The sequence below is a fragment of the Augochlora pura genome, chromosome 8 (genome assembly GCF_028453695.1).
Source record: "Augochlora pura isolate Apur16 chromosome 8, APUR_v2.2.1, whole genome shotgun sequence".
Taxonomy (NCBI): Eukaryota; Metazoa; Arthropoda; class Insecta; order Hymenoptera; family Halictidae; genus Augochlora; species Augochlora pura.
The window spans coordinates 1288111-1305891 of record NC_135779.1 but is presented as its reverse complement, the minus strand read 5'-3'; the positions used below and the strand labels follow the sequence as shown (position 1 = coordinate 1305891).

General features: G+C 42.3%; 2 protein-coding genes across 10 annotated transcripts in view; one reads left to right on the top strand and one right to left on the bottom strand.

The window, feature by feature from the left end:
• The first annotated feature begins 227 nt into the window (after nucleotides 1–227).
• LOC144474152 (protein RER1) lies at nucleotides 228–4946 on the top strand. 8 transcript variants are annotated; one of them, XM_078188739.1, is made up of 8 exons: nucleotides 228–367; nucleotides 930–1022; nucleotides 1098–1202; nucleotides 1285–1381; nucleotides 1466–1683; nucleotides 1757–1830; nucleotides 4333–4591; nucleotides 4665–4943. In XM_078188739.1, the coding sequence occupies exons 2-7, from the start codon at nucleotides 939–941 to the stop codon at nucleotides 4352–4354; spliced, it is 600 nt and encodes a 199-aa protein (XP_078044865.1). In that variant the 5' UTR covers nucleotides 228–367; nucleotides 930–938; the 3' UTR covers nucleotides 4355–4591; nucleotides 4665–4943. The 8 variants fall into 8 exon arrangements, with proteins under 8 accessions (XP_078044865.1, XP_078044869.1, XP_078044872.1 ...); XM_078188743.1 differs by having other exon boundaries at nucleotides 1757–1860; XM_078188746.1 differs by having other exon boundaries at nucleotides 228–257; nucleotides 930–1013; nucleotides 4665–4942.
• Nucleotides 4422–17781, bottom strand: part of Dh44-r1 (Diuretic hormone 44 receptor 1) — a 67468-nt gene continuing 54108 nt past the window's right edge. Inside the window, exons 3-10 of one of the 2 annotated variants that reach the window (XM_078188737.1) lie at nucleotides 12572–12665; nucleotides 10699–10792; nucleotides 10368–10448; nucleotides 9222–9298; nucleotides 7493–7612; nucleotides 6810–6995; nucleotides 5248–5402; nucleotides 4422–4877 (exon numbers count right to left, since the gene is read on the bottom strand). In XM_078188737.1, coding sequence (XP_078044863.1) covers nucleotides 4733–4877; nucleotides 5248–5402; nucleotides 6810–6995; nucleotides 7493–7612; nucleotides 9222–9298; nucleotides 10368–10448; nucleotides 10699–10792; nucleotides 12572–12665 — 952 coding nt within the window. In that variant the 3' untranslated portion in view covers nucleotides 4422–4732. The remainder of the gene's footprint in view (nucleotides 4878–5247; nucleotides 5403–6809; nucleotides 6996–7492; nucleotides 7613–9221; nucleotides 9299–10367; nucleotides 10449–10698; nucleotides 10793–12571; nucleotides 12666–17781) is intronic. The other variant, XM_078188738.1, reaches the window with a different exon arrangement.

Below are 17781 nucleotides of genomic sequence, written 5' to 3'. Positions count from 1 at the left end.
AATCGACAGAATCGTAGATAGATGACGTGCGAGAATTGAATGGTGACACCATTCCTCGGCGATGCTACAGTACTAACTTTCGCTCTGAATCATCGACAGTTTTGTGCGTTCCAAAACAATCTCGATTAGATCGAAACCAATCCGAAAGCGATGCAATTTCTATGATTAGTCGCATGAAAACCGGACTTGAGCGGTCGTCAGCTTTTATGACACAACAGTAGGTAGAAGATAAGTGGAAGCACCTTGCAAATTCTATAGTACGTCTAATCATAGTATGCCATTGATGTTGTGACGTGTAATATTTTTTTAAACTAAATAAACGGCGATTTGGTCGCGAAAATTGGCCGAAGACGTGAAAATACCTTAGGTAAATCTGATTTGTTCGAGCCGTGCAACGGGATTCTGGTTAATGCCCGCCGCGATACTCGGGTTGCAGAGGTTATGTACACATCCTTCAGTTTATTCCGCGATCTTAGGAACTCGTCAAGGTGCCGTCGATGTCGCACGCGAATTATTTACAACTACTCGGGTGAAACGCGAATTAAGTAACAAGCCCGACGCTACGAATTTATTGAGATTTTCAGTTATCGTTTATTCGAAAAATTGGATCCAAGTAATGTCTGTGAAGTCTTACAGTCGAGCAACCTTGGAATCGTTGCAATGATTGGTGTTAAGAATTTATTGTGTCACCCGATCCCCGTAAATAGAGATTGGACATTTAATGAGAATTTTCTACTTGTTCGAATAGCCGTTAAGTAATTTATTATCAGCACAGTGTTTTCCACACTTGAAAGCAACCCGTTTAGTGGCAACTCGTTTGTGTGTTTCTTTATTTGAGAACTGTTTTAAATAATGCACACGCGAACTGCATTAATCGCTATGATTTATTATCGTTCTTGTTTAATAAATACAATTTTTGTATTATCTAGAAAATTAAGATGATGCAAGATGAGCATCTCGGTGGTCCAGCGAGACGAAATGTTTTTAGTCAAGCATTAGGAAGAATATCACAGGTATATTTGGTAATTGATCTTTATCTATCACCATTAAATTATAAAGTAGGTACACTAATTTGATCAATCTTATTTGCATTGCAGTTATATCAAAGATATTTGGATCTTTGGACCCCTCATGTAATATCTAGATGGATATTTGCTTCTTTGCTAATATTTGCTTTTATTCTACGTATATTTCTTGCACAAGTGAGTCCCATTGCTTTAAAATATTTTAATTACGCTGCTTCAAAGAGATCGTTAAATGTATCTGTTTAATGTTTGTTTTCAGGGATGGTATATTGTTACATACGCATTAGGAATTTATCACTTGAATTTATTTATAGCATTCCTTACTCCAAAAATTGATCCAGCAATGGATTTTGATGGTAACTATTAACAAATGTTCTAGTAAAATTCTAGGTAATAGCACTGTAATTTTTCAAACAATGTTCTATAAAATTATTTTATAGATGGTGATGGACCAGAATTACCTACAAGATCTAATGAAGAATTTAGGCCATTTATTAGGAGATTACCCGAATTTAAATTCTGGTATTCTGTGGTGAAGTCTACAGTCATAGCTATGATATGCACTATGTACGATTCTTTCGATGTACCAGTATTTTGGCCCATATTAGTTATGTATTTCATAACACTATTTTGCATAACAATGAAGCGTCAGATAAAGGTAAGGAATCTGGGCTTACCTACTCTGAATTGATTGAATTTACTGATCACTAATAAACAATATATCTTTTCAGCATATGATCAAATACAGATACCTGCCCTTCACTCATGGAAAACCAAAGTACCAAAACCACGAGGATACTTCGAGGTTAATACCTTCAAAGTGAATAGGTGTGAAGTATGTTTGTTGATGGAGGTGCATAAATGTGTAGATTTCTATTTTCCCGATATGATGTGGAAAAAAAAGAATCTTTAAAATAACGAAAGCAGTCAGACTCGTTTTTTCAAATGACATTAACATACGGAAATATGATCATTGCCTTGTACAAGAGAGAAAAATGAAAAAAAAAGGGAGAGGAAAATCGGTTTACTCTGCGAAAGGTGTAACGATAAAACAAAAAAAGTATAGTGTTGTATGGTATTTAAACTGAATTGTCGTAATATATTTGTATCATAAAACTTGTACAAAGTATTGTTAAGTCTCACATAAACGTGGACACAGTAACAATATGAACAGTACGCAGTTGTTAATGTAATATTAACTTATTATGTAAAGAAAAGAAGTAATTCATATACATAAGATTCGTAATACAATCATTAATTAATTTCTTAATCTCAGTAGTACCGTTTTCTGCTTTTTCCAATGCTTTTTGTTCATTTGTAAACATTCCATTCTTAGTGGTGCACTGTTAATTTACATAATGCATTTTTCATAAACGTTTATAATTTGAATTATAATTTTCAACTGACGAACGACAACCGTGGATGCAAAACTTCGTCTTCTGTTTCGATAAGATCACATTAAAAATGCTAAGAAATTATCTTTCCTCGTTAAAAAAAAGAAAACCACGGTATTTTCTTAGTGTTGCACTGTGTACAGACGGGGTCAATCATGTCGATTAAACAGTTTTATTACCATGGAACAATTAAGTTCAATTTAGTTCGATATAAGGTTCAGACTATGGCGTCTGAAGTGAAACTGTGTTCTTAATATGTCAGCACCTCACGAGTATACATTCGCTACGAACCGTCGTGATTGTGTGTGTGTTTTTATCAAAGATATAGGCTTATTGAAATGGTAGGTTTAAACGACGATACATCGAACGATACATACCATTTAGGGCTGATCATTAATCTCACCTCTATACAAACTTGTACATACGAACTTGTTTTTAATAAATAACTTTCCACGGGGTCGCTGACGCAAGTAAAATAAATGATAATAGCTTGTAAATGCTGATTAAGGGGTGACTCTTACAGTCCAAAGATCATCTGCTCTTAGAGTACACTTTAGAATTAGTATATTATATATATATATACATTTTACACAATGATAATCTAATCTTTGCTTATCTCTCTGCGGTGTCTTGTATTGTGACCATTTCGAAAGTGAACTAATATTATGAATTGTACAAAATTACATGTTGTACATAGAAACGGCTCTTTTGTAATTCTCTTGGTTCTCTCGTTCACGAGCTTTTTCTCACCATTAAATGTTCTTTTCGACTGATGCATTTATGTTTACGCATACATACACACGTCTGTATAAAATATTAGTTCCTCCAATTATACATGAAACGGAAAAATAAAGTTGTATGTCATCAGGTACGATTGCTCTTCGGTCTTCCACCTTTTTGTTTCATTACGAACTGAACGATTACTCTTTTTTTAAATCTTTGGACAAAAGTCTCTAAAAAAACCCCGAACGAGCGTGACAATTAATTTATTCTTTGGTTCAGTTTTCTTCTGTTCTAATTGCAGTTTGCGAACAATGCAACGTAACACCCCCCTTAAACTTTTGTAGATATAATACGCACACGCATACACACGTACCGAGTTCCTGTAACACATTTTATAAATCTTAATATATGTAGTACTTAACTATAAATATACAATACAGACGTAACTATTTATGTACAGACGACTCGAGGAAAGTGGTGTCGAATTGTCGAAACGGAAGCAACAATTGTTAATGCATATTTACAAATACATATAGTTTTCGGCTTTCGCGATTATAAAATAGGAACAGAGTCAACGTAAGCTAATTCAACAAGTTTGTTACAATAAATATACTCTTTCTTGTATTTGGAGTGCGGAAAATTATTGATCGATCTCAATTATAATATTTCGTTCGGTTTCCGCCTCACGGTTTATTTTAAAATTCATTTTTCTTTAAGTACCGTAGGTCTACGAGGAAAATTTTTGTATGCGAAGTAATTTATTTTCACGGTGCAAACCACCCAATTTCGTTCTAGCAATTACACACGAATAAACTTCCAAGAATTAGTTTCATTTTTGTACAGAGATATCACTGTAAGTGTTATCTTGAAGGAACATTAATTAATTACGTTCTCAACATCCTCCATAATTCTTTCTGTAAAATGTCAACAGAACTGGGTAAAATTACGATTATCCTCTAAAACAATAGATTATTTCTTCTATTCTCTTACGATATATTATACTTTATCGTAAATATAATTTTTACCCAGTTTGACGATCAGACTCTGCGCAAGTTCGATAAATAGGAATAAATCATTTTTTGTTCTACGCTCTAATCGAACTGTTCAGAACAGTTATACTCTACGGATCAATCATGTTCCCTTTGTTGTCGACCGAAAGAATCTTACGTCTTTTTCTTTTTTTTTTGCAGGAGTCCACTTGTGGAAATTTGAGGGGTGTCATAGCATTTTAACAAAAAAGAAAAACAAAAACGAAACAGAAATCAATTTCCTTGGTACAAAAAAGCAAAATGCATTTGTTGAAACGAAATGAATCGAATGGAAAGAAAAAGGAAAGAACTAAGAACGCATGAATGAGATATGTATGAATGACGAGCATGAAAGACCAACGAGGAAATTTGGTCGAGAGCGGTGATTCCAAATAAAAAAAACTGTTGAAGCATTTGTCTCGTACGTTCAGATCTTGTGATTTCTCCAAAACCATCATCCTCCTAGAAAAAAAAATCGAAAAATCTCGTTACAGTGTCCGTGCGAAAGGTAGACCGTATTCAATCCTCCTGCGTGAAGCAACGATTACGGAATCCAGTCTCTCTACTCATTCAGATCTTCGGAGATGACTTTCTTTGATTTATCCAGGAACGTGGTCGTCGAATTCACGCCGATCACGGTCGTGGTGGTCGTTTCGCTAACAGAGGAGTCCCTTTTCCGATACGGATTCGACGGGGGGCAATACAATCTGAAAATCGAACGAGCCGAAGATCGATAAACGGTCCCAAGAGAATGTCCGACGGTAACGATAAATAGGCAAAAAAATGTGTTTTGTTTCCTTACTTCGAAGGTGATTTTTTAGATCTTTTGTATATTTTTTTTTTTACTTTTGTTAAAACGGAAGATTTTTTTTTGTTTTTTTAATTAAATGGGAATTTAGTTAACTCTCCTGAAAAATTTGATTTTTTCGGTTAATCGAGACCTGTGTGCGGTTACTAACATGTGTGGGGGATGAGGAAGTGCGAGCATTCTTAGATAGTTTATCATTGAGCGGAGCTTATTCAGAGCTTGGAATTATTGGAACGCAGTGATTATAGTAGGGGTATGATATAATATACCTTATACTCTCTGTTCTCGAACGGGGTGACCAATTGTTATAATACCTTCTTTCGGTATCCAGATCACGAGCGGTTGTCCACCGTACAATGTGGTGCCTCACTGCGTTTTGCACTTCCGTGTTCAGGAAACAATAAAATAGCGCTACGAACAGACCCTGTTAATAAACAATTGTAAGTAAGAATGATATTATGTCAAGGGTGGTGAAAAAAAAGTATTTCTTTATAATTAATTTATAAGGCGTATCGTGAAGTATGTTCTCTGAAAATTTCATTAAAAAATTGTTGGTATCTGTAAACTCTGGTAACATACAGGAAATCATTATTATTTTTAAACGACGATCTCTTACCACTTAAATATCATATTTTAAGTTTCACAGGAACACGATATTAAACTTGTATGATACAGTAAAGTATTTGCAAATAATAATTAATATTTGTGTACGACATAAATCTGCAATTATTATTTTTTAATCGTGTTTTGATCCTGGTTAGCCTACAAAATTCTCTGTTCGTTGGATGCTGGAAGAATATTTTGGGGACACAGAAATGTTCAGGGCTATTTTCTGCATAAAAATTCGTAGAATGAAAGTTCATTTATTATTAAAAATAACTAGAATATATGATTCTTGCTGCTTTTATCTTAAGATACAAAACAAAATTCGGCACGAATTTTCTGTTTTTTGAAAAGTAAAAATAGCGCCATTGGATTTCGCAATGTTATTATTTGTTCTTCTTGTACGATATCGATACAGTAGAGTCTCCTGAACAATTACGTACCCTTCATTTAATTTTTTATACCCTGATTTTGTCATAACTAATATTTTTTAGCAATCTTGCATTTTTTTGCCAAATTACCGACGGTCGATTTTGGCTAACAGTTTGAGCGTTTTGCCACTGCACTAATTGGCGCTGTACGGACCTCGAAAAAAGCTTCATTATTTTCCCACTGGAGACGCCACAGTCGCCGTAAAAAATGCAAGATTGCTAAAAAATATTAATTATGACAAAATCAGGGTATAAAAAATTAAATGAAGGGTACGTAATTGTTCAGGAGACTCTACTGTATCGATATCATACAAGAACAACAAATAATAACATTGCGAAACATAATTAATTGCTCCTTGAACTTTCGCTAACTATTATATTAATTAACTATATTTGATATTAGCAAATATTTGATATTAACAAACAGTGTTCGACAATGTTACGGCAGACTGTACCGAACGTAAAATCGAAATTCCATCGATATATGGGACTCGGTTCGAAATTTCTCCGTAAAGAAGTTAGAAGTACGGCAGGTTCTTTGCCGGAGTAGCTAACTTTTCGAGTAAGCCACTCTTCGCAGAAAACGAAGTGCCTCGACGAAAGTCGTCTTAACGGTTTCGCTAACTCGGGTGTCCGAAAACAATTTCAACGACGACCGCGAATGGTCGGGCGATCTCAAAGCCGGAGAAAAAGCCGTGTTCCAAAAGTAAAGCCACCGGAAACCCGCCTACCGCGTTCCGTCGAATTTCCGGCAAGGTTCGCTTTGTAACGAGATACTTGTGTTCCGGTTGCATTACCTGGGAGGAAAGTAACACGGCCCGAGTATAGGAGAATGCATTAGCAACCTGACCCTCGGTGGGTCCCATCAGGACGAGCACATAGGTAACGCCGAGGAGAGGTATCAAGACGAGCAGCGCTTTGCTAGCTTTCCGATACTGTTGCGTCTCGGCGTTCGTCGCTGACCAAAGTTTCGTTATCAGCACCTGAGACAGAAAATCGTTCTTATTGTCTTCCGCTTACAAAAGGCTCCGCCGTATCGCGATAAGGACACGCTTCGAGTCCTTTTGGCCCGTTCCCAAGAATAGAATCTACGGGATACATAAAAGTTTCAGCGAATCTTGGACTAATGTGAATGCTGCAAGGATCATACAAAAATTGTAGGGGTTTTCAAAGAGACTATACAAAAATTCTAGAACCCAATACAAAATTGCAGGACTGGCAGAAAAGTTCTACAACCCACGAATAAATTCTGTGGCTTATAGAAAAATTGCAGGATTCAGTAAAATGATTGGAAGATTCAGGAAAGTGATGGTAGATGCCATAAAAATTCCTCGGCACCGATAAAAGAGTCGCGTCGATAAAAGGTTGAAGGTGCTCTAGGAAAACTAGCGGCGCATACGGGACTATTGCATCGCCGTTTGCATTCGAACGAGGGACGGCCGGTAGCCGGCAATAACGTAATCAACGCGTGCCCACTCACCCACATAATCATGATGAGGAAGACCACGTTCACGCAGAGCACCAGAATGGCCGGGGCCTGATAGAACCAGTCGTAAGGATGCGATACCATCCAGGGACAATGCTTTCCCAGCACGATTTCCTGCAAACCGACCAGGCGCGTTTATTACATCGGCGTGCCCTCGTAAAACTAGGCCAGACTTTACGAGCGGCACACAAACATTGACTCTCTTTCGGTTGCACGCGTGTCGCCCGTTTAAATAATGTCTTAACCTTATCGGCGACTGGTTGACTCGTCCGGCTATATTTTATCTCTCCACGCGTTGCCGTGCAATCTAATTTCTTTTCCCTTTTCAACATCGAGAGGTTCTCGCAAAATCGAGTTTCCCGTGCGATACAAGCCGCGAATACGGAAAGCAATTTTCGCGGAGTACTTTCGCGAGATGTTTCCTTGTAAAACTACGCGATGAACAATAAAGTTACGGTCCTCCGAGAGCAAACGTCCGCGCGATGTGCGTTTTGAAGTCTCGATATTTAACACGTCGCTCAAAAACTTCGATGGCTGTCGCCGCTCGTGATATATCTCGGCGGTGCACGCTTCGATCCGACGCTACGCGCGAAAAGGCCGTTTGAATCGGTTTCGTTCGGCGATATCTCATTTCGCGAAATTCCAGCGAGAAATTAAAGCCTGTCGAGAGCCGGGTCTGTTACGAGCGAGCGATTCGCCTGCAAATGACGCAAATCCCTCTGCCTGTTTACAAAAGACCAAAGAGTTCGACCGTTCAAAAGCGCTGATCCTGCCTCGCCTCGATCGCGTGCATATTAGTCGGGCCCTTTTGTCCTCGTAATTGCAAAGACGTCTCGCGATTTTTACGTTTCGCACCGGTATCCAATCGTAAACGTTAGCAATATTTGCGATACTGTACAGCTGATATCGTTTATTTTATTAATTTGTATATGGTATGTCAAAAACGATTCAAACAATTTACAATAAATAAATCCTTTGTAGCAGAAGGATGCAAACATTGATTATATAAAATTGAAGGTAGATAGAAATGCTTTTCCACTTTTAATAATTGCAGTCGGTTTAAATTAATAAATCTGTCTACTGTTTTCCCAGTTCAGTATTTTTACGAATTTTTGTTCCGAGTGCGTAAAATCCGTCGCACGTCACGTTTTCTAAACAGGGCAGCCTACGCGAAGGGGTGGTAATCACCGGCTCAACCATTGCGGGCCTCGATCAGCGTTCTTGAACGGTCAATACGTCTCCGTCGGCACAGTCTATCGACTAATTCTCGAGTGTCTTCCCATCCCATCCCATCATTCTCCGGCGTCACGTTCCGTTGCGGGGGGGTTGCGTTAACACGAGTCGCGGACCGAAAATCATGCGACGCTTCCCGGAGGCTTCGGAGCGCAGGGCGACGCGGCGAAAATTGCTCCGGAGATCGGACCGCCCGTTAGATTCCGACAATTTGATCCGGCGTATCCCAGGACCGCCGTTTCGCGCCGAGAATAATGTCGAGTGGGAAACGTGCGAACGGGCCAGCGGCCGACGGATAACCCGGAGAACCCCGAGGAGGATCCTCCCTTTGTTTTCCTTGCGGCGTTGCTCGTATCCGAGGTTTGCGCTGGCCATCGACAGCCAACGACGCATCCCGTGTTCCCTGTTCTCTCTGCCTTCCCCCGTGCCACACGTACACAGATACACATACACACGGGCACGTATACAGCATCGTTGACGTGTCCCTTACTTGGTTCGCCTGCACCATGATATTCTGATCGAGCGATTTCGCGATCCCCCACGCCGTGATGAACAGCACCGGCATGCCTGAAATTCGAAACCGTGGAATTTATTTCGGGCGCTGATACGTTTTGCCAGCGTTTTTACCTTACGATTCTTTTTATAAAGCTCGCTTTTATTGGCGATTTTTTTCGCTTAACTCGAGTAAAAAGGTATATTTTTTTAGAGTGAAAGAAAAAGCTAACAATACTCGCATAAAGTTTTCACAGCTCACAGAAGGGATGCATAACTTATGAATATAATTACAGAGCCTATAAAAAAATTATAAGGCTCGCAGGTAGCTTGAGCAGCTTACAGAAAAATTGTGGAGCCCGTGAAAAAATTATAGAGCTCACAGATGAGTTGTACGTATAGCAGAAAAAATTACGCAGTTCGGAAAAGAAAAAAGAAGCCCGCTAAAAAATTTGAAAGCGCGCAGAGGCATCCGTCGCCCATAAGAAAATTGAAGCTCTTCCGTAAAGCTTACTCCGCCGAAGGTAGCCGTTGATATAAGGATTAATTAAGTAGCATCATTTTACAAGTCCATTTCACAAGCCCACTCAAGGGTTAATGCCGCTCTATTCCTTTATAATGGCGCGCTGTCTCGGCTCTTATGGTTGCGCCGTCATCCCCTTTCCGTTACGAGCCCTTCACTCCCTTTTACTCGGTTCTTTCGCTAAACTGCGGATTCTCTGTGCCCTCAAACAGTGCATTAAGCAATTACATTTGCATATCGCGTAGTTATTGAAGTCGGAGACCCGCTTTTATGTCTTTGACGAGATCCCAAATGGGATTGCTAATAGTTTATGCAACTCGACGTCGCAGAGTTTATCGTTCGCGGTCGCAGGTGATTGCTGGGAAACCCGAAAGCTTGCGAACGGAACGTTTACACAAAAGTTCCACCAAACAATGGAACGTTTACTTAATTTAATCATCCTTTGGTTAGTTTAGAGAACGCAGCTTTCGAATTTTATTTTTTTAATTTTATTTAATATAAATATCTCTCTCTCGATTCTAGAGAATCGAGAAAGTTATTATTTTCTATAGCGTAATCTCGGCCTCGCAGCTGGGTCGCCGAGACAACGAAGCGGTGGCGCGTCTAAATGAGAATCGTTACCCCAGCCAATGACGAGGCACAGTCTCAGCTTGATGTTGTCCGCGGTGAAAGTTTTCACGACCAGCAGGAACAGGTACAATCCTGGAACCAGATATACAAACGGAGAAAGAGAGAAAGACGTTTGCCGGGCTCGATGAATAATTCATGGAGAGCAAAACTAAGTTATTCCTGACGGTTGCCTGTACCAGCCAGTTACCGCTGTTGACTGTCGTTAATTCGTCAGGGAGGGGCCGGGGGTGGGTCGTAGGAGGAAGTTTTTCCATTTCTTGGGGACCTCGACTTCTGATTCACGCGAATGAACTTCGAATGTTGCGTCGAGACGGATAATTACCTTCCACGAACATCCAGAAGTAGTTGGTCAGTTGGAAGTAATTCAGCAACGAGAGGAACACTATGCAGGTTGGTATGTTCGGCTGCATCGACACCTGAGCACGAGAAGATAATCATTATAGCATTATTATTACACTTATCATTTTAATAAAGTTATTTACACAATTGACTGTGCATTAATTACTTTAATCCAAAAACTAATTTTTCAAATGAAGAATTAGCGTTTGTCTTGTATGAAATGAGCTCCAACTTCTCGTCGAACGAAGCAAAGGTTACAATTTGGCACCAAAATGGCGGCCACGCGGAGTCCATATTTTCGATCGGCGAACAAGCGAACAACCAAAACGGAATCTATTTCGAGAGTGGTGTGATTTCATTGGCGCAACGCGCAACGATGCCCATCGTTCACGTCTGCCGTTTAATTATTGAAAAACCAGAGCAGCCGGCGGCCACTCAACGGCTGTAATTAATTTTCCTTCCAGCGGAGTCGGCTCGTTGCCCGGCTCTCGGAAGTTTCGCGACTAATGGAAAATGCGTTCGCACACGCTCGAATATTCTACGGCATCTGCGCGCGGGAAGAATCGTTCGCCCGGTTAAATATCGACAATTAACCCCATCGCCAAAGAGTAACAGGGCTGTTGCCACAGCGTGCGTACACCGATACCCTGTTCTACGATCCAAGCGCGCTCCCGTTTAGCACTGATCAGCCATTACAAGGGCCTCCGACCACGATACGGAACCCTTAAGTGAACGTAAAAGGTTGATACAGCAATTTCTGACCGTGACCATGCAACGAAATCACTGCAAATTTCCGTGACCCGAATTCAGAGCTAACGCCGCGACTATAAGCTATCGCATCCGCAATTTCGGAATCCGCGATCTTGAATCGCAACGGGAAATGTAATTACAAGAGTTTAAGCCCGCGATTCGAGTCGAGGTGTAGACACCCATTGTCGTCGATTAAAGCCTGCGATGCGCGACTATATAGAATCGTGGACGGGTTTCAGACCCGGTATCGCGAATGTAAAGTCGTCGAAGTAATCCGCGCGGACCCATAATACGATCCCACAGAGCCGCGGCCCGTATTAAAATTCATGAAGCAATCGCGGCGAGCGACGGGCTTTAATTTTGATTCTCATTCGAATCGGATAACGTTTAAGAAATCCGCGATCAACCTGTAGAATCGCGGACGCTGTATTCCGCGGCGCTAGACACTTTTACGACCGTATTACAACGGCCGCCGTGCACATAATTCGCGGGTCCGAAACGCTGCTCGCAACAATTCCGGATGATGATTCCGATCTCGTTCAAGTTGGAGAGCGCCGTATTAATATTCCGTCGAGAACTCTGAATATTTAACCAAGTCGAACGGATTTTAACTGCGGCACTCGATTATCGAGCGATTTAAAAGCCGAAATTTATGATAAATCAGCAGAATTTAAACGCGAGCGGCAAACGAACTTCCCCGCGAACAGTCCGAGCACCCGTGTTCATATTTTGCCGGCGAAAATTTTCCGTTCGCGGTGGAATTAACGGGGACAAATTTATTTTACTCGTCGCGCAACGGCCGGCAATTCCGTTTCCTCCAAAGGAGGCCATTGTAATTTCGTGTTGCAGCAACAAGTGGCGGTTGTTTCAGTTTTCCTGCGACTTTTTTTCCAGGTCAAAAGCTTTTGAAACTCGCTCCCTCTTTCTCTCTCTGTCTCGCCTGTTTCCTCTCGCGTCGGCTCTTGTTTCGTCATCGATGCTCGAGGGAACGCCGGATTCCCGCGCGTCGGGAAATTAGAAGTCCTCTTTAGGCGACACAAGTGGCGACGATATTTGCAACCGGTCGGGAAGAAAACGAACTGGCCCCGCGAAAACAGGCCACCCACCTGCATCACGTTGTTCAGGATCCACATCATGTCCGCCAGGATGTAGGTTAGCATCAGGTTCGTGTGGATGTTGTTCTTGGTGCATCTCAGCTCTCTGTAATAATGATTTTAATCGTCAAAACATTGCATGAAATAATTGTGCGGTATAAAACCGAGTTCATCGCGAAAAGACATTTAGAAACGCGAGCGTTCCGTTTTCCAGCTTTTACACCCGTTCAGATCGGCCAGGCGAAGTAGAGTATATATCCGAGACACAACGGCTTGCGTTTTATTCGTATGTCAAAGGATTAAAAGCGGCCCCCGTTAAAGCGTCGAAAGAAGCGAGACAACGATTACACATTTACGGTATTCCAGATCCGTAAATTCCTTCACGGAAAAAAGGAATTACCCACGTCCACGTTTCTTAATGCGCGTATTCCGTAGTCGAGCATGGAAACTGAGGAAAATCCTGGGAAAACCGGGTTCGATAGTTTCCATGATTCCAGGGGATTCGTATTACGGCGGCGCCGTAAAAAATTTGATCGGCGCGAATCGCTAGAATCGCTAATTTCCTCGAGTTCGTTTCCCGTAGTCGTGTTAGATCGTAAAAAAAACTCCGACGTTTCCGTTGTTTCGGCGATTCATTCGGGAATTCGGGATTTCGAAATGTTCCGCGGGTATTATTCCGTCGGCGCGAAGTCGGTGAGGCTGTATCTCTCGTCGAGCCGGTAGTGCATCAAATGCCGAGTTTTAAACAGTTTGATCCCAGTTTTGTCGCCCCAAGAGAAAGCAAGATAAACGACTGGCCAGACTGTTGCCAGTTCGCCGAAGTAATCTCAGCAGAGAGAGGCTAAATTATTTCAACGACTGCAGAGGGAAGCGTTTGACGGATTGTCCGAACACTCAAGATGGTGGCCATCTTGCATCGCCTTCCAATTTTTGTATATTTATTTCGTTCTTGAGCTTTTGCTTATTTTAGTTTTAGTTTATTTGTTAAATAAAATAATTCGTATTGTCTAACGAAAGACAATGACAAAAAAATATTTGGTAGAGTCTATTTCCTGTACAAGGCCATCCAAAAGTGCTTTTGTCTGCCTTTTATCATTCGCGATGCAAAATGTATCTTTGATACGAGGATACGTAACATCGCGCATCCGGTTGCAAAAGGGTCGGCCCCATACTCTGTCGAAGAGACAGAAATGGTCGGGCGAGTCGGTTCGGAATCGATTCGCGAAATTCCGGATCGAATTTCTGGCGCGCCCCGTCGAGCCGTGCACCGATAGCAGCGAAACGCGAACCGGCCGGCAGTGAAACGCAGGTCGGCGGAAGAAGAAGAAGAAAACGACGTTCCTTCCACCTTGCTCCGAGCCCCTAATCATTTATTAAACCGGCAGCTGGCAGGAGCACGGTGTTTACACACGGGAAATCGAGGGCCCTCTGTCCAATAACCCCGATCGTAACCGGCTCGCGAAACTTCGTCTATTCTCGGCCGCGTTTTTCACGTTAAATTCGCTCGACGAAATGGAAATACCGCGCCCAGTTTCACCTGCGAAGTCCGAGGCGCCAGAGAACTGATCGCGGTTCTGACCAGGTGCTAATGTTTGCACGTTAAGTTGTACCAATAAAATAATATAATTAAATAGCGCTGCATCAAGCGGTCTGAACTTCAGCGATTTATTTCGGAATCGTTCCGCGTCGCACGGCGCACTCGCAACAGGTAAAGGGGTACGGGCGTATGTTAATTATCGGGCCGGAATTAAGCCGAGGAGCAGCACGGAGACTAAACAACCACCGGAGACGGCGATCCCGGAAACGGGGATCCTGTCGGATACACGAAACGCCGCGATATTTTATTAAGCACAGCCGGGATTTGAAACGTACACATCCGTGGCGAATCCCGCGGTTCCCAGAGGCTGTGAATTATTGACGGCACAATGCACCTGTACAGCCTAGCACACCCGGAATGAACTATAAAGCAGCGCCGGGGAAACGAAATATCTGCGACGGCCCTACACGTATCCTTTTGCCGCTTCTACAAAGAAGTTAACCCCCGGTTGAATATTTCACGAATCACCGTAATAACGTTCCTGCTAGACGTATTTGCCACCCTCGTTCACGCGCCTCTTGTCGCGTCAATTATTTCATGGTATTTTCTTGTCATCGATTTTTACTCCGCGACCATTATTTTATTATTCCGTTAACCCGTACGCGAGAGATGGAATTATTTGTCGAGTTGAATTCCGCTTAACACGTCGGCTGCTCTTGTAAAATATGATAAAAATATCGTCAGTGAAAAGCTGTAAAATCTGCAACTATCATGTGTTACAATTTTAAACAGATATATTCGTAGAATTATTTTGATATTTTTATCGCGAATTAGTGGTCGTATATGTGACACTGTGGTATTGAATGTGTTAAACGAGCCGAAGCATTTGATTAGTACATACAAAACGCTAATTTTACGACATTTTCCAGGCTGTCGGAATATTACGGCTACTTTAGCTTTAAGTATTAAAGTTACCGTTCTCTGTCCAGTCCCGTACATGCTAATTAAATCACCGTGGACCGTGAGAAACGTCACAACATTTAATTCGCGTAAAACGTTCTATGAAACGGCGCGAGAATTAACAAAGTTTCGAAATTGTCAATCAATCACCGGAACAATCTTTTAACCTTGTCATCCGGCAGTAGGAACACGGTTCACCGATCGCTGCGTTATTTAATCACGAATTCCCGGAACAAATTATAATCTTCTACAATCAGAGCCGCCCCGAATTTCTACATAATCAGCCTAAACTGTTTCGATCCGGAATGTCAGGGCCAGGTCCCTTTGAATCGCAACGCTATCGATTCTCGCCGGATATTTTGATTTTATCGGAATTCGTAGGCGCACTCGCCGGCTTAAACAGCCGTGTACTCGCAGGTAATTCGGCCACGGTAAAAATGAAGAGCGACAGAGACAACACAATGGTCGAATTTCCGCTGAATAGCGGGACGTGGTCATAGCGCTGCGTCCCTACCTTTGTCTCTCAGCCGTGCAACATTATGCGTGGCCACGGGGATGAATAGGGCGTTTCGGCGTTTGGCTGAGGGCGGATCAAGGGAAACAGAGCAGTGTCTGGAACAGGGGTATTCGATGAATTCCGTGCTGATCGCGGAGACGATCCGGGGAAACTCGAGAGGATTCCGTTAATTACTGGGTCAATGTTTATCCGACAAGTTACATCGCCTTTCCAGCTGGCCGTGCGAGAGCTAAATACTGTGGTTAACCCGGACACTGCCGTCCGGGGATGCGCGGAGCAGGGGGGACGAGACGACTACAGAATGTTGCTCGCAGTTTCACTTTTCCAAGCCTTGGCTAACGCGAACAGTTTCTATGCGCCGTCGCGTCAAAGCTCCGAAATGATGTTGTTTGAAAAATGCAGTCCAATGAGCACTGGACGTCTCTAAGATGACTTATTTCGCACATTGAAAGAACATCCAATTTGGGAGGTCGTTAAGACTTAGTCTCAACGTCGTTAGTCTCAAAGGCTAGAAAATCGTGAATGTCGTACACTGGACGTCGTTACGATGTTTTAAAGACGTTCTTGTGCTATTTGGGAGCAAACTGGATTTTCTCATTTTCCGCGGTAATTACTGCGATTTTCCCCAAAAACTATTGGGCACGGTTCCGTTCCCACGGCGATGCGATTCCCTTACGTAGCAAACGCATTTTGCAGGAAAAGCAACGCAACGACGAGACTCTGCGGTCGAATTGGTTTCACCGTCTCCGGCATCTTGCGACACGCCCAAAGGAGCTTAACTACCGTTATCCTGTCGTCTTCGGCGTTGTTCCCGGCGAATTACTCCCATTTCGAAGGTAGGTTTCGAGGGCTCGTTACCGACCTCTTTTGTTTGCGGCCGCGAGTCCCGCGCGCCCCGGTTGAAATTGAACGATTAAGTTTTCCCTACTGAATTTTGGACATTTTTAAGTTTACAAGTTTAATATTATTTTGATATCGGCTTGTTTCATCGTTCGGAAAGACAATGGTGCTTGGAGGTTCGTGCAAATTTAACTCGCCACGGTGAAATTCGTAGGAATTCAAATTAGAAGAAACTTCTTGCTCGAATGTCGGCGCTCTTGGCGAAATGGAATCGCGTTCGCTTTTATTAAGTCTTGAAATCTGGCAATTCTGCGGAGATTCTGGTGCGAAATTAGCGAAGAAAACGCCGCGGACAAGCGTTGTACTCAGACTCGTTTTAAAACGAAGAAAAGGGGCGCGTTCTCCCAACGGGTCTACCCATCAACATACACCATTCCCTTCTAAGCGAAGGAGGGAAGAAAATGTCTATGAATTTTCCGCATTTCGCAATCCACGATCTCTCCGGCGCGTAAAAGCGCGATCCTCTTTTAATTCCAGCGTTTCGTGCGACGTTACGTGCCTCGCGAGAATTCACCTTCTTCGGCGGCGCGCGAGCTTTTTCTCACGCGACGTCACGGATATTATACAGTTAATTTGCCGCTAAGTTCTCGGCCTCGTTCTTATCAATGCCACAGAGCCCGGTGTTTTATTCCTATATTTATAGACGCCGCCCTCGCCGGAACGACGCCCCAGAGGACGTTTTCCTCTCGGCGATGATAAAGACGAAACGATTATGCCTTGCCCGTGATGCCCTTCGTTACGCCGCCGCGCCAGGGAGTTTTCGTGGCCTCTCTGTAAAACTCTCTTAAACACAATTTCGCCGCCTCGATTAATGTCGCAAGTTTATCGCCTTCTCGGATCGGCTGCTCTTTCATTGTGCAATTAATTCGGTATTATGCAGTCTAAGGATCGATGCGAACGCTCTAGGACCGGTTTAGGACGGTCTCGAACAATTTCAAACGCGTGGGAGAACTCGAACAGGGACTGTAAATATTCGTAAAGCTTTTAAACTAGTTCAAAATAGTTTTAAACAGATATATTCGGCTTTTCGTCGATGGACGAAGATTAGAGTCTTCGAACAGTATTAAAACACGTCTAAAATTTTCAGACGATTTCAAACGCAACTGGACACACGGACATACGTTCTTAATAATTATTACATTACTAACAATCGCGTTATTATGTCCAAAATAATTTAATATTCCAAACATCAAAGCAACATTTCCGAAAATAGTATTTCGGTGGATGCATCGAAAAGCTCCTTTGTGTCGGCGTTGGGCTGACGCTTCTCCAAAGAATTTCCGGGACTAAAGGATGAATAATAAACGA